This window comes from Danio rerio, chromosome 25 (genome assembly GCF_052040795.2).
Source record: "Danio rerio strain M-AB ecotype USA chromosome 25, GRCz13ab, whole genome shotgun sequence".
NCBI classification, from domain to species: domain Eukaryota; kingdom Metazoa; phylum Chordata; class Actinopteri; order Cypriniformes; family Danionidae; genus Danio; species Danio rerio.
Window position 1 is genome coordinate 28,705,587 of NC_141045.1, and position 20,452 is coordinate 28,726,038.

The window sequence follows — 20,452 nt, forward strand, 5'->3', positions numbered from 1 at the left end:
AAAAGACGTGCTGCATGACTGTGTTGCTCTCTTTGTGAAGTTGCAACTTTATACACATCGCTCTCTTTTCCAAGATCAAATTCACTTTATAGCACTGAAGTTCCCCAACCGAAGGGAAACTCAGTCAGATACATTGTTTTTCACTTGCAAGTTGCTTAAACATGTTTAACACTGCATGAAATATTGTCTAAAACAAAAAGAATGATGCTTTTTAGTGTTTGAAGCTGTTTTTATCACTTGCTATATTAGGCCTGAAAACGAGTTTTTCCAAGCCAGCTGAGGTCAAATTAAGCAGTATTGGAAACTCAGTCAGATACACTGGTTTTCACTTGCAACCTGCTTATACATGTTTAACACTGCATGAAATGTTTTTTTTTTTTTAAACAAAAAGAATGATGCTTTTAGTGTTTGAAGCTGTTATTATCACTCTCTGTTTTGGGCCTGAAAACGAGCTTTTCCCAGCCCGCAGAGAGGTCAAAATAAGCAGCTTTGCAAACTCAATCAGACACACTTGTTTTCACTTGCAGCTTGCTTTAACATGTTTAACACAGCATAAAATGTTGTTTAAAACAAAAAGAATGATGCTTTTTAGTGTTTGAAGCTGTTTTTATCACCTGCTGCATTAGGCATGAAAACGAGCTTTTCCCAGCCAGCAGAGAGCTCAAAATAAGCAGTTCTACCAAAAAGACTGAAGATGCAGATAAACGTTTGAACATTTATTGTGAATTGTTTGCATGAATGAGAGTTTGTTACATTCTTTTCATAAAGTTTTTTGGCGTAAGCCCCTTCTTAATGCAGAACTCTGGATGAGCTGGCAGATCCTGCCTGAAGATGAAGGCATGAATCAGAGTTCGTTACACTCCTTTCATAAAGTTTTTTGTCGTAAGCCCCGTCTTAATGCAGAACTCTTGATGAGCTGGCAGATCCTGCCTAAAGATGAAGGCAGGGCGAAGCCAACCCCCTGAGTGGAGACGAGGTCGACCTGGTGGTAGTGGTGATGGGGAGGATGGAGTTAAATTTCCGCAACGTCACCTGAATACAGTGAAACAGATTGTTAAGACGAGCTTACATACATCGCTTGCTTGGTTGTTATAGGCTGACAAGATAATTATTATGAATGAAGTGACACCTCAGTCTTCCTTGTAGAACTTTTGCTAAAGCTTTCATTTCTACCAGAAAGACTTTAGGAGGCAGATAATCGTTTGAACATTTATTGTGAATTGTTTGCATTAATGAGAGTTCATTACAGTCCTTTCATAAAGTTCTTTGGCCTAAGCCCTGTCTTAGTGCAGAACTCTGGATGAGCTGGCAGATCCTGCCTCAAGATGAAGGCAGGGCGAAGCCAACCCCAAAAGCAAAACATAGGGTTCAGTTTTGTAGCAATCCTAAAACAGAAAATGACAATAGATGAGATAGTTTACATTGTATATTCATGCAAATCAAAATGGAGATTAAATAGTGCCCTGATGGGCAGAGAGGTATATAAGAGATCCAACATGAAGATAAAAACGAAGCACACAATTAGTCTAATATATGCTAGAAGCCCAATGAAGATAAAAGAGAAAGCATGCCCCGACGGGTAAGGAGAGAGAGCGTGCCCTGACAAGCATAAGAGAGAGAGAGAGAGAGAGGTTGAATAATACTTTAATTTAACAATTGCTTACATTGCCAATTAAAAAAACATCTCATATACATTCAAAAACATACAAAATTAAAAAATTTAACACCAAAAGATCATCATGTACAACACATAGAGCCTCATTAATACACCAGCATTCATAAAAAACAGTTAGATTATTTGTTAAGCTATAATACGCAAATTCAATTTTTATTCTCGCTGTCACCAAATACAGAAACATTACTTCAGGGTCAGTTGCCATCAAACCCATACCTTTATTTTACCTAGTTTTCCATATTGCTAATTTTGCTGTACCTAATAAAAAATCAATAAACATACTTTCCTTCTTTTTATAAACCTATATTTCAATCCACCTATAAATACTTTATCTGAGAAATCTTCTTCAAACCTCTGAAACCATATTCTAAGTAATTCAAACAAATTACCTAGTCTATTACATTTTAAAAACAAGTGCTCTAGATCTTCTCCCTCGTCACAAAACCAACACTGCCCACCCACGGCTGGATTTAGGTGTGCCACATGTCTGTTCGTAGCTATGGCCCCATGAATATTCTTCCACTTTAGATCAGCAGTTCGTTTTTCTACAGGGAGTTTATACAAGGTCCTCCACCTGTCTCTTACAAGGAAATCTGGACCCAACAATCCTCTCCATTTTGAAACTTTTTGTCTCCTTAGTGACTTTTGGTGTACTACTTTCACTGTTGCATAGTATAGTGCTTTTTTTTAAAGTATTATCTAAATTATGGAGTTGAGGAGTCTCCAAATTTAATATTGAGTCCGTGGGTTTCTTCTTCATTCTCATCACTAGTTTGCAAAGAAATACCAATCCTTGGAAAATCTTGAGTGTCACTCCAGTCTGATAACTTTTCACTTGTCATGATTTTTCCATAAAAGTTTTGTAATGCCGCAGTTATTTCTGTAAAAAATTGTCCAGCAAGTCTTTTTGATTTTAAACCAGTCACTTCCATAATGGTTTCCACAGATTTCCATGTCTTGCTATTCATTAGGTGTCCCAGCTTTACAATCCCCTTCTTTAGCATACATACTTGTACACTTACTGAGGATAAAGGTCTTGTTTGAATCATGCTATTAAAAATCAAAGGTTCTTCAGGAGCCCAGAGTATGAAATTTTCTTTGTCTCTTTCCACCTTTGAAACATTACGCCACACACAAACCATCTTCTGATAAAAACTTGAAATTGCAGACAAATCCATATCTTTCAATCTCATTAAAAACAGGTGTTTATCTAGTCCATGTCCACCTGCCCTTTGTAAAATTGCACATGCTGTGGGTGTCCATAACAAATATTTGTGATAAAGAAATCTTTTAACTGCTTGTAGCCTGAAAGCTTGAATGCGAGATTTAACATCCACCAGTCCATGACCTCCCTCGCACACTGGTAAAAAAATTACTGATGCCCTGACCCAGTGTTCACACTCCAAAAAAAAATTGACCAGCTTCCTTTGTATTTCACATATAATATCCTCCGGTGGATCCAAAACTATACATCTGTGCCACAGTGTTGAGGTTGCCAGATTATTGGCGACTAAAACTCTCCCCCTGTATGACAACTGTGGTAATAGCGGTTCCCATTTAGACAATCGGGCAGATACCTTATCCAGCATACCCTCCCAATTCTTCATTTGATATTTATCACTACCTATAAATACTCCTTAAACTTTAATCCCATCCTTACCCCATTTCAAACCCCTTGGTAACTTTGGATATCCCACTGTCATGGTTTATGGATCTGTGTGTTCCTCCTGTATGTTATGTATCTTGCCTTGTGTGTTGTCATGTGTGAGGGTGTGTGTTTGTTTACCATTTGTGTTGACAGCATGCTTTTGGATCAGCTGATGTCATCAGCTGACTTAATCATCTTCCAGCTTGTCCTTATTTGCCTGGCTATATATTTCCTCATGTGGTATGTTCTGGTGATCAGTCCGTTGTTTGTCTTGTTTCTGTCTGTTGTTTTCCAGAATCCTTCGTTGTTCATTGATGTCTTCATTGTGACCCGTGGCTCTCGTTTTGAACTTTCTTGTCTCCAGTTCACTCCAGTGATATCCTTTGTTTCATTTTTCAGTTAATAAACACTTGCAATTGGATCCTTTTCGTCTAGTGTCGTGACAGAACGGACTGATCACACATGGATCCAGCGAGTATCCCCGGCTTGCAGGAATTTGTTTCGCAGGCCACCACACGCATGGACAGGCAAGATGAGCAGATGAACAACACCAGTCGCGCTATCCAAGCGTTGGTAAATAAGGTGTCTGAACTCACCACACAGCTGCAAAGTCTTCATACTGCTGGGGTGGTCCAGCAGCCTGTTTCAGCTAACATTAGTCCACCGGTAGTGTCCGTGTCTGATCAAGCTGCTCGATCTACCGAACCTCGCCTCCCACCTCCAGCCTTCTACTCCGGAGAACCGGAGTTGTGTCGTGCCTTTTTGGCGAAATGCTCGCTGTACTTCTCCTTGCAGCCTTCCTCCTTTCCCACGGAGAAATCGAAAGTAGCGTTTGCCATCACGCTTCTCACTGGAAGAGCGGCGCTTTGAAGAGAACAGTTGTGTGGGAGAAGACACAGGTCTCCAGTTTTTCAATGAACATAAATCCCCTTTTTTTGGTAACAATGAGAGAACTGCACGTCGACAACTCAAAGGAAGCAACTTTTCTTTAAAACAGCTTAAAAATACTTCGTATAAATCCATTCTGATTACATTCCAAAACTGTCAATAAAATTCAACCGGCAGTCCATCTATTCCCGGAGACCGTCCATTAGACAATTGCTGCATTGCCTCAGTTAGTTCTTTAAAAGTAATATCACTGTCCAACAACTTTTTTTGTTCATTTGGTAATTTTGGCAAGTTCTCGAGTAGTTCTTCCGCACTTTTAATGTCACATGATTCCTTACTATATAATGTTTTATAAAAATCAACAGTCATCTTTCGTATTTCCAATGGCTCGGAAGTGATAGTCCCGTTTTCCCGGCGCAGATGATGTATCTGTTTCTGTTGAGCATTTTTTTTTCTAAGTTAAAAAAAATAAGAACTGGGAGCATCCATATCTTTAATGGAACAAAATTTTGCTCTTATCATTGCTCCTTTTGCCCATTCATACAAGAAAGATCCAAATTCAGCTTTTCTCTTTTTCAAAAAGTCTTTCTGCACATTTCCAGGATTATTCATGTGTTCTTTTTCAAGCTGCACAATGTCTTTTTCCAGTCTTTGAATTGTTGTCTTAATTTGTAAAGAAGAGTTTAAAGTATAGTTCTGGCAAAAAACTCTTATCTGTGCTTTACCCACCTCCCACTATTGACTAAGGCTTTCAAAAAAACCCTTTTTCATTTTCCATTCATTCCAAAATAATATAAATCTCTCACAAAACAAAACATCTTGTAATAATTTTGTATTAAAATGCCAATAATATGCACATCTTGACATTTTTTTCATATTAAGTTCTAAACCAATCATATGATGATCCGAAAAAGCAGTAGGTGAAATAAAAGCCTTTATAACCCTGTTGTTCCATATTTGTCCCACATAAAAGCGATCCAATCTTGCACCATAGACCATATTATCTGTCACTTTAACCCATGTACACTGTCTTTCCTCCTTATTTCTTAATTTCCATATGTCTACTAACCCATTTTTCTTCATTATTCTGGATAAAACTAAACTAGATTGATTATGAGGTTCCACTTCGGTTGGGGAACTTCAGTGCCATAGAGTGGATTGATTGAAATCCACGAATGGGAGATTCGGATCAGAAGCTGCTTGTCTGGAGAGTATTGAACGGGCCAATGAATGAAAATTAATTGGCAGCGTAAGCTTGCACTGGTGTTCTGCATCGCCAATTATCCCAGCATATAAGCACACCTGAAGCGAGCAAACGCCATCCTTTTCGCTTCAGATCCTTTCTGAGTGAGTCGATGAGGGTTCCTCTTGCTGTTCAGCACTTCAGAGCGAACGAGTGTCTCCCGGTCCAGAGTGGGTTTTCGCGGCGGCAGACGGTCAAGCTGGGTTTCTCCCTTGCCTGCGGTTCTTTGGGTCCGGTCCTCCAGAGCGGTGCGTATTGTTGCAACTTTCCTAAAAGAGCAACACAGTCGTGCAGCACGTCCTTTTCAGGATGTCGCTCCGACTGTGCGTTTCTGGATGCGGGGGTTTCCTGGCTCCGGATGATGGACACGATCACTGCATTGCATGTTTGGGGGTCCAGCATGTTAATGCGGTGCTCACGGGCGGTTCATGTCGTCATTGCGATGCCATGACCGTTGCACAGCTAAGATCGCGGCTAACTTTCGTAAGAGAGCGAGCCACCCCAGTTGCCTCCTGTTCTAAAAAAGCAGCGGGTGCTTGGGCAGATCTGAGGGTTCCAGTGGGAGATAATCCGACGCCCACGGGCTCGCGGACCTCTCGCTCCTCACAGCGCTCCATCCAAGCTTCGGGTAGTGGGAGTGATCCGTCTAACCAGATGGTAGCTCTCACACTCGCTGACACCGGAGATCAGATGTCCTCCGCGGCATCGGAGGGTGGGCTTTCACTGTCCGACGAAGATGCGGACCCGCTCGCCCCCTCCGGGCAGGTGAGGGCCGTCAAATCGGATCCTGAAGCGGACATGTTAGCCGTGCTTTCCCGGGCTGCTTCGGCTGTGGTGTTGGAGCTGGTTTATCCCCCAGCTCCGCGGCCGGACCGACTAGATGGGTGCTACGTAGAGGACCAGAAGGCGAAGCCTTCGAAGCCTCTCGTCCCCTTCTTCCCAGAAGTGCACAGTAGGCTCACGCAGTCTTGGAGGGCACCTTTCTCTGCCCGTGCTGCGTGTCCCTCCGCCCTCACCGCCCTTGACGGCGGAGCTGCCAGGGGGTATGAGGCGATCCCGTCAGTGGAGCGCGCTATCGCGGTCAATCTTTGTCCGCGCGGCGCCTCTACGTGGCGGGGTTTACCCCGCCTCCCGTCCAAAGCCTGTAGGTTGTCTGCCTCCCTCGGAGCCAGAGCTTATAAGGCTGCGGGCCAGGCTGCTTCTGCTTTGCACGCGATGGGCACCTACCAGCGCTACCAAGCGCAGGCGCTGGCCGAGCTGCACGAGGGCGGGTATAACCCAAGCTTATTACATGAGCTGCGCACCGCGACCGACTATGCTCTTCGGACTACTAAGTCCGCCGCGTGTGCGCTGGGGAGGACGATGTCCACACTTGTGGTTCCGGAACGCCACCTCTGGCTAAACCTGGCTGATATGCGCGATGTTGACAAAGTTCGCTTTCTTGTCTCGCCCATATGCCAGGCTGGCCTGTTCGGCGACACCGTCGGTGAATTCACTCAGGAATTCAAGGCGGTGAAAGAGCAGTCGGATGCGATGGGCAATGTCATCTATCGCATCTATATGCGCCTCCGGCCAAGCAGGCGAGGCATACACCTCGAAAGCAGGCAGCCCCCCCTGCCCAGGGCGCCGTTAAGTCCAGCAAACAGACCGCGAAGCGTCCCTGAGACAGGCCATCCAGAGAAGAGGAAACTTGCTCTTTCCCCACTGGAGGGCGGGGCCCCGATTACAACGGTACTTTTCAGTGCCACCAAAACATCAATCAAAGAGCACTTTTCCCCTTCCCCGGATGTGACAGCACGAATTCTGCCAGTCCGGGACGCGCTGCCTTCCGGCTCGCAGATTCTACGTGCTTCGCCAGTGGCTCACGAGCGCTGGGGGGACGGTCTCCCTTCCCTCAGCCCTCCAGCCCCCTCTCCGGAGTCAGGGTGCCGTTCAGAATGCTCACGCAGAGGCGCATTCTCCAATGGGTTCGTCCTCGGGGTTTGCAGCCATAGACCTGAAGGACCCGTATTTCCATGTCTCCATTCTTCCACGCCACTGGCAATTTCTGCGGTTTGCGTTCGAGGGTTGAGCGTGGCAGTACAAGGTCCTCCCCTTCGGGCTCTCTCTGTCTCCGCGGGTCTTCACCAAACTTTACCAGCCCCTTCGGCTCGCGGGCATCCGCATACTCAATTATCTCGACGACTGGCTGATTTTAGCCCACTCGAGGGAGCAATTGATTGTGCACAGGGACAAGGTGCTTCGGCATCTCCGCCTACTGGGGCTTTAAGTCAACTGAGAAAAGAGCAAACTCGCCCCCGTGCAGAGGATCTCTTTTCTCGGGATGGAGCTGGACTCGATGACTATGGTAGCGCACCTCTCCGAGGAACGCGCTCGCCTGTTGCTGAACTGTCTGAGGGAGCTCGACAGCAAATTAGTGGTCCCACTGAAGTTCTTTCAGAGGCTCCTGGGGCATATGGCATCCGCAGCCGCCGTCACACCGCTCGGATTGCTCCATATGAGACTACTTCAGCACTGGCTTCACGATCGGGTCCCAAGACGTGCATGGCACGCGGGCACACACCGGGTCTCTGTTACTGCGCTGTGTCGCCGCGCCCTCAGCCCTTGGAACGACCCCTCGTTCCTACAGGCCGATGTGCCTCTAGGACAGGCGTCCAGCCATGTTGTTGTTTCAACAGATGATTCCAACACGCGTTGGGGGGCCGTGTGTCGCGGGCATGCGGCTGCGAGCCTTTGGAAAGGCACCCAGTTGCATTGGCATATCTATCGCCTAGAGCTGTTGGCAGTGTTCCTCGCTCTCCACCGCTTTTTACCGGTGCTGGAGCGGCAACACGTGCTGGTCAGGACGGACAGTACGGCGGCGGCGGCATATATCAACCGCATGGGGGGTATGCGCTCTCGCCGCATATCTCAGCTCGCCCGCCGTCTGCTCCTCTGGAGTCACCCGCAGCTGATATCGCTGCGTGCCATTCACGTTCCAGGCACGCTCAATCGTGCAGCCGATGCGCTCTCACGACAGCTGTTATGCCCTGGAGAATGGAGACTCCACCCCGAGTCTGTTCAGCTGATATGGGCGCGATTCGGGGAGGCCCAGATCGATCTGTTTGCTTCCCCCGAGACCGCTCATTGCCAGTTGTTTTTTTTCTCTCGGCACGGATGCACTGGCCCACAGCTGGCCTTGGGGCATGCGCAAGTATGCGTTTCCCCCAGTGAGCTTGCTCGCGCAGCTACTGTGCAAGGTCAGGGAGGACAAGGAACAGGTTCTGCTAGTTGTGCCCCTTTGGCCCAACCGGACCTGGATATCAGAGCTCTCACTCCTCGCGACGGCCCTCCCCTGGCGGATCCCTTTGAGAGAGGACCTACTCCCTCAGGGACAGGGCACCATCTGGCACCCTCGCCCCGATCTTTGGAACCTCCACGTGTGGTCCTTAGACCCGAGGAAGACTTAGGTAACCTACCGACTGCGGTGGTTAATTCCATCACTCAGGCTAGAGCCCCCTCCACGAGGCGCGCCTATGCCCTGAAGTGCAGTCTATTCACTGAATGGTGCGTCTCTCACAGAGAAGACCCCCGAAACTGCCAGATTAGTGTTGTGCTCTCTTTCCTTCAAGAGAAGTTGGACAGCAGGCTGTCTCCCTCCACTCTCAAGGTTTACGTGGCCGCCATCTTCGCTTATCATAACGCGGTAGCTGGCGGCACCGTGGGAAAGCATAACCTTAATCATCCGGTTCCTTAGGGGTGCTAGGCGAATTAATCCATCTCGCCCCCCTCTCATGCCCTCTTGGGATCTCGCCCTCGTTCTCACGAGTTTGCGAGCCAATCCCTTTGAGCCTCTCGAATCAGTATCTCTAAGATTTCTGTCCCTGAAGACAGCTCTGCTTGGTGCGTTGGCCTCCATCAAGAGGGTCGGGGACCTGGAGGCATTTTCGGTCAGTGACTCATGCCTGGAATTCGGGCCGGATTACTCTCACGTCATAACCCGGGTTATGTGCCCAAGGTTCCTAACACCCCCTTTAGAGATCAGGTAGTGAACCTGCAAGCGCTGCCCCCGGAGGAGGCAGACCCAGCTCTTTCTTTACTTTGTCCAGGTCGCACTCTGCACATTTATGTGGACCGTACTCAGAATTTTAGATCATCTGAGCAGCTCTTTGTCTGTTATGGCGGTCGGCAGCAGGGAAGTGCCGTATCGAAATAAAGATTATCCCACTGGATTGTGGATGCCATTTCACTCGCTTATTCGAGTCGAGGTCAGCCGTGTCCCCCGGGAGTGCGTGCACACTCCATTTGGAGCGTTGCATCCTCTTGGGCGCGTGCACGCGGCGCCTCTCTAACAGACATCTGTAGAGCTGCGGGCTGGGCGACACCCAACACATTTGCAAGGTTTTACAATCTGCGAGTGGAGCCGGTTTCCTCAAGGGTATTAGGTAACCCTTTGGTGATTGAGGAAACAACTCGGTAGGGTGTTAAGACACGCTTGCTGCGCCATTTTCCCTAACACGGAGATACGTGCGCCCTTTTATCTGTCAGTAAAGTTCCCCGTCAGGTGAGCCCTGCAGATTCCTCCGTGGCCCCCAGCACTGACTCAGTGGAGGAGTCACTTGCTGGCCCACTAAGTTGTAGGTCTGCCCGCTGGTCAGCCCGCGTTTTGGATATAGGTGCCTGCTATGCGTGATACCCACTAGGTGATCCCATATGCTTATTCCGCCACGGTTAAGTCCCCCCCCTGGGCGGACCCAAAAGAGGGCAAGACGTCTGGGTGGGGCCGGCAGGGCAAGGAGCCAGGCTGGGAGCAGCACTGAGAGGCACTCTGGGGCTGGAGCCGACACTGGCGGGCGCTCTGGGGCTGGAGCCGACACTGGCAGGTGCTCTGGGGCTGGAGCCGACACTGGCGGGCGCTCTGGGGCTGGAGTCGACACTGGCGGGTGCTCTGGGGCATGAGTAGTCCTCTTCCTATGCCTCCTCCGTCTGGTGGTCTGATGAAGAGTGCTGTCGGCAGAAGAAGGAGCCTGTTCTGGAGCTGGAGCCGACACTGGCAGGTGCTGTGGGGCTAGAGCAGACACTGGAGTCTCACAATGTTCAATGAGTCTCTCCAGAGGCTCAGAAAAAATTGGTCTTTGCATTGCCCGGCATGAATAAGGCCGCAGCTTCAAACCAGCTTTTCTTCTCCCTCCCGAAGATAGATTAGCGGGTCCCGAAAACAGATTTTGCCGCTGATTATTCCTCAGGCCTCCCTCCTGAGGGTTCTGCTCCACCAGGAAGATAGAGAGAGGAGAGCCAGATATCCGCAGTGCGTGCTCCATAAAAAAGTACAGGCTCCACTCCTCTTCATAGGATGGCATTCGGGAGCGGACTGGTTCTGAAAGTCTTCCCCGGAAAAACATCATTAACAGCAAGTCACAGTAAGTGCTCCTTGGGGCTAGCTCCAAAAACTCCTAAATGAAACGCTCAACGGAGCTGTTACCCTGCTTAATACGCACTAATAAATCATCCGCTGGATCCATTGTAAGACTGCATTGTTCTGTCATGTTAAGCGTGATAAAAACAGAACAAAAACAGGAACAAAAAGGGTGTGGATCCAAATGCAGATTTGATATTAAATAGTGCGGTAACAGTGAACAAAATCCAAAGTGCAAAGTAACAAAATAACATACAAACAACAAAACAAGAAACTAAAACAGATTAAACACGAACTAGACTTAAGCAAGATACAAGAGCGAGATCAAGAACAACATACCAGAGCTGACAAGATAGACAAACGACGCAGTAACAAACAGATGTGGAATGGTTGAATATGTAGTCCAGGTAATCAACGGAGATTGGAGACAGCTGTGGTTGAAATCAGTGTAGATGACAGACCGGGTGTGTGCACGAAAGAATGTATGGAAATGTAGTCTTTTTGGGCGCTGTAGTTTCACTCAATGTCCATTGAACTACAGCGCCCTCAGGTGGTCACTGACAGTCATGACAATAACTCTACCTGTAAGAATCTACTTTTTTAGATCTCGACTGAGCATCACAATAGAGCTCTTCTGCGAGTATAATTTTAGATCTCAGTTGAGCATGACGCACAGCTCTTCCACTGGCCCCTAATGCACTTTCCAAAAAGCGATCCTACCCCGGGTCACCTAGCACGCAAAAGTGGCATCACGCCCTTTTGCGTGGCATCACGCCTCATCACGTGGCATTCCTTTACTCAAACGCACTATTTTACATTCACACATCTACATTTATTTGTTAGTGCATGCAAATTTGTCAAAGACCCGGGAGATTTCTTCTTTTTCTCTTAAAACATTAAACATTAAAGTTTTTTTTGTTATTTTTTATGGTGAGGTACATATAACTAACAATTTCAGGTACTCGGTCCACCCCCAGCGCCCACTCTCACAGAGACCAAAAAATATTAAAGCAAATATGCTTACCTCAGTTATTAGGCGCCTTCCTTGGTCTCTGAGTGAGCCACCACCAAGGGCTACCGTAACCACTTTCAATGTCCTTGATCCAGCCTCACAATGATTGAGTATCAAATATGTTGTGGAAATAAGATTCTGGTCTGCAAAATATTCTAAGTCAAAGTCTTAAAAAAATATGACAAAGTCTAAGATGTCCGAAGTCTTTAGGCAAAGCAGTTTATTGTTAAAGCATCAGTAACAACAGAGACAGGTTGTTCGAGTGTCTGAAGAGTATAGGCTTACACATAGTTTAAATGCACTTCTTTGGCTTAATACTCCACCCAAATTTACACATTACACACCTCCCTTAGCTTCTCCACTAATAGGATTTTAAATCTCTCGGGTGTCCACCACCATTGAATCTCAGGGTCTTTCAGGGGTCTTATCCATGTCTAATTAAGGTTTGTCCTTCCTGTTTCAAAAGTGATGACCAAAAAACAATGTTCAACAATTTTCTTTGTTCACTGTCCACTGAGCTGCCAACTTTAAGTTCAGCTGAAGCTCATGGGTACTCATTTTTTTTAAAGTCATTACAACTAAGCGGCGGCGCATGTCTGATGTCTGAGTGTGCGGATGTGAATGATCATGAATTACAGAACAGAACACGGGTGTCCTTATGGTCTTGCTTCCATAAATCTACTCTCATTGTGACATTAACGTTGCTCTTCTAATTTCTCTTCTCATCTCTGACTGCATTTACACAAGGTGACTTTTTTATTTACCCAAGCACACATACCTGATAATAATGCCACAGGTATGGGTATTAATACAATAGATAATAATAATAATAATAATAATAATAATACTGAAATTACTCAAAAATTATAATATAAGTGAGAGTAATACATTCATCAGAAATTAATCAAGACACACACACACGCTCATGCACACACACACACACACACACACACACACACACACACACACACACACACACAATTACTCTAGATATGGATAAAAACATGTTAATATAACATGTTAAACAAAAAAAACAAAAAAAGCACACACATCAAACTCAATATACTTGCAAGTCGACAACAGCAAGTATCCAAAGATTTTTTCCAATTATTATTATTTACTTTTAAAAAAAGCTCAAGACAATAAACTTTTCTCTTTTTGCTAATTTGAATTCACAGTTAGAAATTCTTAGCAACAAATTCCCAAGCTGGGTCCTGACAGTGGAGGTTTTTACATGGATGGCTATATGTGTCATCTTTTTGTGATTCCCTGTGATGGTTTCTGTGCACGTTACCTAATTCAGAAGATTGGAATTGAATGGTTTTTATGTATGTAAAAACTACTTAGTTGCCTTAAAGGCACATTTCATTGTTTGCATATGTACATTATAGCAAATCCAATAAAAATTAGTTGTCCAATTAATAAATATACTTGAAAGTAATGTAATAAGTTGTGAGGAGATGCTAACTAGATACCGATGTAGTACACAGTTCAACAACAATTAAAAATACACATAGTTATGGAGTGCTCATAAGAATATAACAACAAGTATGTATGTTTACTTGTAAGGTGAATATTTGTGATATTATTAATGTAGCCTATTCATTTTATTTACATTTATAGCAATAAAACATTAGGTGTAGTCAGTGTGACAAAGTGTCTGTCATTTGCCAAATTTACTTTATGCTTTATTCTTAAGCTACGATACAACGGTTTTGTGGCATTTTCACATTGCAATATACACATTTTAAAGAATGTAAAGCCTACATGTTCTTGCTGTACACCTTCTTGGAAATGTAGGAATGCATCTCTGCATGCTGAAACATGTTTATGTTAGAGTCTCTGACTTTCATAGCTGCATCCTATAATCAAAAGCTGTGTCCTCTTGACTGAGATTCTAATATTGACCTGCTGCTCCCAGTTTACCGAGACAATCATCTTTATCAATGAGGACATTAAGAATGGCTGTGTTCAAGCAACAAAAACTGGAAGATTTCTATGATATTGGTGAAGTCCTTGGAAGGTGAGTTTATGATGAGTTGGCTGAGTATAACTGCTCCAAGCTGTTGAGGGTTGTTGCCTGGCCAGTTAACTGCAGTATGTTGATTAAAGTATTTTCATGACAAGTTAGTATCTGGGGATCTTGAATTTAGTAACAGAAAGTCTTAACTAAAAGATGACAAGCCAGTCAGATTTTTTTTTTCTGATTATTGTTCACTAGATAAATGCATCCAGATTTTTATATTGGAATAAAGTGATCTAATAAACAGAACCGAGTATATTTACACAGCATTATATTGCTCCAGACTATGACTATTTTGTTCTGCAGAAAAAAATAAGATATTTTAACCGTGCCAGTTGAATAGATTAAAAAAAAAAACTAAATGCAAACATGTTCAAAATATTTTCTTTTGTGTTTAAGGTAAATCATCTTTTAAAAATGGGATATTTGAATATTCCTAAATAGAGAATATAAGTATAAAATATTAATTATTTGTTAGTGTACTGTATCAATACTGTATTTTCCAGCCTTCTATAGAGGGTGGGGACTGGGGAGTGAGGGCCAGCAGTTCTCTATGAGGCGCTGTGTATGATTTAAATCAAACTTCGCTTATCAACACACTCATAAAACACGTCTATATACACCTATAAATTACTTGCATAAACACCTATACTATTGTATATTCAAAACAACATATATGAAACTTGCGCAGATACATATAAACTAGACGCACGCATACACCCACATTAACATGCACAAACATATAAACTCGCAGCATGCAAACAAACCTGTACACACTCGCATATACATATAAACTCGATTCCCGCATGAACACCCACATTTACACACACATACATATAAACTTGCAGCGTTCAAACACACCAACACACTCGCATATACATATAAACTCGATCCTTGCAAATACACCCACAACAACACACGCACATACACAAACTTACTGCAAGCAAACTCAATGTGTGTATAAACACCCAAATAACACTCGCGCAAACATACAAAATAAAATTCACAAGCATATTTTTCACGAATCAGGTTATTACAAAGCTTATGAAATAGAAAGAATTCGATTAAAAGAGGTAAATCTGGTAAATTATGAATATATGTTATATAAAATAAATTTAATTAATAATCTATTTAAATAGACTATATAAAATATATAAGAAATATTTTTATTATTAATTATTATTATTTATTATTATTTTAATTTTATTTAATTAGGATATTACATACACAAATGTAAATGGACAGATAGAACCTTTAAAGGATGTTCAAGTTGAAAAGCAACCAGAATTATGAATACTTAAACAACTAAACTCCTCTTTTCTATTGCAAATGTTTGTGTAGCCTATACGCTTCTTGTTTTGTTTTTAAAATTATTTTAATTATTAAGCTTTTTATATGTTTTTACTTTGTGGATGTCATAATTGCAAGATTTTGGTATAATTTTGATGGTTAATGATTCAGGATATACAAAAAAACAAAAAAACAAAAAAAAAAAAACGCTGATTAAAAGTCTTTGTTCATCATGTTGGTCAAGTTAAACCCCACGAACCAGCTATATATACCCTCTGGACACTCCTTTTGTGTTTAATAACTACTAATATTTTTACAGCGGCGGGCATCCAGTGTTTTGGTGAATTAGCCTGTTTATTGTTGACAGAAAAAAACACTTAAAAAGTACATTTCTGCCCCCTACTGGACATAAGTGTGTATCGTAACCCATGACGAATGATGACACCAATAATAAAACAAACATAAAAAAACTAATATTAAACAAACATATTTTATTCTAAATAATTACTTATGCAACCTTATATTTATTAAACCCATAGCTTTATTAATAATTTAATTGCATAATAAACCTTTCATTTTGCTGGAGCATTCCTTAGCTTTATCTTTTTATTTTTTGTGATTACCATAATCTATTTTCATTATTAAACAGATGTAATTCCTCGATTACTTGCATTATTTCTGTTTCCTAAGCTTTGCAATAACATAGATTGATGACAAATTATGATCTTGTTCATTTATGCTCAAAGGACTTTTAAATTGAAATAAAACTACTTCCTTTTAATGTGAAATAACTTCCTTTTGCACTGAGAATTCATGCATATACACATATGAAATAACTTGCATATATGTATATACACTAGCTGTATATATGATTGTGAATTTTATTTTGTATGTTTGCATGAGTGTTATTTGGGTGTTTATGCACACATCGAGTTTACATTAATATGTGAGAGTTTATGGTGAGTGCATATGCACTGATCAAGTTTATATGTATATGCGAGTGTGTACACGTGTGTTTGCATGCTGCAAGTTTATATGTATGTGCGTGTGTTAATGTGGGTGTTTATGCAAGGATTGAGTTTATATGTTTGTGCATGTTAATGTGGGTGTTTATGCAAGGATTGAGTTTATATGTATGTGCGTGTGTATGTGGGTGTATGCATGCGTGAAGTTTATATGTATCTGCGCAAGTTCCATGTATGTTGTTTTGAACATTCCAATAGTATAGGTGTATATGCACGTGTTATATGAGTGTGTTGATAAGCGAAGTTTGATTTAAATCCTACACGGCGCCTCATAGTTCTCACTGAGATCTCTTGAGACATGTTTTGTTTACTTTTACAATGCACACTCCCCTTTAAAATCTGCCACAACAGGCTGCCCCAACACTCTTACAAAACATCTGTTATGATAACAGAATTTCTACATTTCTAGCAGAAGGAAGTTGAAAATCCTTTCAGACAGGAAGTGGTAAACTGTGAATATTTAGAAACATTCAATGTAGTCTTACACCAGGTGACTACTATGTCTTGCCCCTGACTATGGGTAAACCCATTTATGGTTTTCTGTCATTGATTTCTCTTTACCAAAACTTGCATTTGTACATGAAAGACTAAACAAAAACTACTGTCATGTCATCCTCCTGAAATTTGAAAAGATTGTTTTATTATGTCCGGGACAACCCACTAACGAAGTACTTGTGGGCTAGGGCAGGAAAAAAAACACTATGTTGTTTGCAGCATCTTACTCACTCAACAATCTGTCTGGATGGCTTTGTGTCCCACTAAATAGCAAAATTTCTATGACACACATCCTGAACTAAATTATATAGTCTCACTTGTAGAACTGTATTTGACAGGATTTTGCTAAATGTTTACAGAATTATTTTGTCTTTACCAAGGAACAACTTTGTTTGTTTAAATGTTTAATGCACCTACTGCAGCTTTTAGGCCAATGATGTTACAGTTTTAATTTATATTAAGGTTCAGTAACATAATTTCTTAAGTGTGCGCATTTGTAAATACGTAGCAAATGTATGATACTGTACTGTAATAACAATAATGATGTTTAGTCCTAAAAAGAAGACATGTACAGGAAAACCAGTACATTTGTTGTTGTTTTTTTACGGAATTTCCTTCTTTAAAAAAAATCTGTTAAATTTACAGAAAAATACCGCCAGCTGTGGTTGCCAGTAATCTGCTGTTTTTTTTTTTACATTTTACATTCGTAAAAAAAAAAAGAAAAGAGATCATTAAACAACTCCACAAACATCAGGAACTTCACTTATTACTGACCTTTGACTTTATTTCTGTCACAAGAACAAAAGCTCTTAATGACATTTTAGTTGTTCATTTGAAGTCACCATGATGGAGGACCGAGTCTGCTTTAGTTGGGTTCTTCAACTAGTTACACTGATGTTTGTTTTTTATTTTGATTGCTATAGTTAATTGTGTTAATCAGACAATGTGTATACCAAGAAAAATCAAAGAAAATGTAAAGTCTGATAGGATTAACTATGATATTAACTCACATTCACTTGCTTGTGCACTCATTGGATATCTTATTAGTTATAAATGAGTAACTAATACTGCTTGAAAATAAAACCACTTTACTTACAGCAGCCAGTAACTGTTTAAATGGTTGAATAGATCATTCACAAGAAGACAGATTGATCTTTAGCAGCACTCATAAAAACACAGACATCAACAATGGTGACAAATAAAAATCGAAAAAAAAAAAAAAAACACTCTACTGAAATTTTACCCCCAAAGAACAACATAAAATAAAGGAAAAGAAAGAGATTGTAAGAAACTTTAAGCTGCATAATATATTCATGCTGCAATGCATGCTAGGATTTTTGTACTATGCTGGCACCCAGCAGCATGAATGAACGAAGCAGCTTTTAAACCTCAACCATGGTTGAAGTTTATATCCTGATTCTTGATGTCTGTGTGTCATAGAGAGAGCTCGACGTTTTGTGGGTAATAGTAATTGTATTTTACTTCATAATCTTGTTAATTGTTTTCTAGAATCTCCATGGGACCCTGTAGCACATTCTAAATATCATCAAATAAAGTTATTTTCTAGCCTATTTAATACAACTTTAGAAATTATATATGCCAAAATTAAGTTTACAGTGTAGTTTCTCATTGTCTTTCTTGTTATAACTGATGCGTTTCAGAAACAAAACTTTAACAATCAGAGAAACATTAAGATTAAAGAGTACAGGTTTATGAGCCCAAAACCAGCCTCTGATTACCATGATGGTTAGGTCAATTGAAACATTTTTAATAAAAATTACCCCATAAGTACAACATTTCAAAATAAAAAAGGTGTATAGCTAGACTCATGGAACAAGACTATTATCAATTATTATTAAAGAGAAGAGCATAAATCGAAAATTCCTTTAGTTTTGTAGGAATGTGGTGATGTTGTGAACAGCAAAAAGCAGAACTCTATGTGTATGTTTTCTCAGCTTTTTACGCTGTTCGCGCTGAGATTCTTGCTTCCACAATGCAGTATGTAATCGAAAATACGGGTAAAATTGCTGTAAAATGAAAATACGGAAAGTTACTTCACAATTATATGGTAGTTTTTCCTGTATTTTTATTTTTACAGTGTAGTATTGTCAAAGTATAGAAGATTTTGGAACAGAGCTTTAGGGCCCTATCATACACCCGGCGCAGTGGGGCGCAAGACGCGGCGCAATAGTCTTTTGGTAGTTTCAGCTTGGCGCAATTACGACAATTAAGAGTCGTTTTGAGGCTTTGCGCTACGCTGTTTAAATAGCAAATGCATTAGCGCTCATTTTTGCGCCCATAGGCGTTCTGGTCTAAAAAGGAAGGCATTCTGAGGCGGACCGCTGGTGCGTTGCTATTTTGAGAAACTATAATAGATTTTTCATTAGACCAAAACTAACCCGGTCTAAACTCCGGCGCAGAGTTGCGCCTCGCTTACGCACTGCTTAAATCGCACAAGAGAGCAATAGGCAAATATCTTTACATATGAAAAAAAAATAAATATTAAGGATATATATAGGATATATTAAGAATAGATATAGAATATAAATATAAAGGATTACAATATTACAAAACATATTATTTTCTAGCCTACATAAATATGAAAAAACACTGCTTTTATGTCTTCTTCATCTCGGGAGGCTTTTTCAGTTCATTCATAACAATTTGCTTTTGTATAATGTTATTATTATTAGCAGTATTATTTAATATATCCATATTTATATTTGTTTTATCAAAAACAAGCTTAGATTTGCCCACCTGTCAGGTTTAAGACCATATGGGGCATGGCAGGTGTATTTGGAAATAACTCAGTATTTTGACCACACTTGGCCATTATTGTTCATTTATTCGATTGCTAGAAATTAGAACTGAATTTAGAAATAGTTTTGAAACGAATATTTGCGCTTAACAAACGAAATTAATTATTTATAGGCTAATTGATGTCTGTGCGTAAAGGTTTCCCTATCCAAGAGCGAAAGTGAAAGTAGATCATTTATCTCTCATTCTCACGCAGTAGATGCTCTGTTTAACAGTTTTCTGTTAAAAAAACTGTCAACTGTTAACTGTTTGCTTGTAAAATGCTAATTTTTTCCACTTAGACTTACTTTGCGTCCTATAAATAGCGAATGGGTCTTAAAGGGAATGGGAGATGAGACTCTAATTGGTTTATTCTCAAAACATACCTATAACTCCTTAAAAAAATAAACTCAACCCTTTTAGACCATGCGCCTTGGGGCAAGACAGATTTCCCATCCTTAAATTAGCAAAAACGCGTCCTGACACGCCCTGAAAGCGTTTGCGCCCTGCGTTTTGTGCTCTGCGCATGGACCGTCAAAATAGAGCCCTTAGTGTTTACTTTAGTTTACTTTAGTGTTTACTTTAAACCTGCAGTATACTTGGTGCAAAATGTGCAAAAGCTAAAGGTTGTTAGTTTAACAATGTGTGCTAAAAGTAACCATGTGCTCTTTTGGATCTTTTGGCAAAATTTGTTTTTCTTGTTTTAAATGACACCTTCCTCTGTACAGATATGTGATGGAGGATTTCATAGGTCTAGGGAAAGCTTACACACAGACGTATTGTATATGTTTAATAATCATAGTAGCAGCAAACATGATTTTTTGAAAGTATGAAGAAACCAAATACATTCAAATGCAAAGAGTGGTTTAAACTGACAAACGTACATTAGCAGTCATGTTCTGTGTGGTTTGAAAGAGACTGGCTACTGCATTTTTCTAATTACAGTTTTTTAAAATGGCTAT

The 20,452-nt window shown here is 41.5% G+C and overlaps 1 protein-coding gene across 1 annotated transcript in view; it reads left to right on the forward strand.

Moving 5' to 3' along the window:
* The first annotated feature begins 13,712 nt into the window (after positions 1-13,712).
* The window catches only part of dapk2b (death-associated protein kinase 2b), a 158,272-nt gene continuing 151,532 nt past the window's right edge, over positions 13,713-20,452 (forward strand). Inside the window, exon 1 of the mRNA XM_087312398.1 lies at positions 13,713-13,884. Within this exon, the coding sequence (XP_087168524.1) occupies positions 13,808-13,884 (77 nt within the window). The 5' untranslated portion in view covers positions 13,713-13,807. The remainder of the gene's footprint in view (positions 13,885-20,452) is intronic.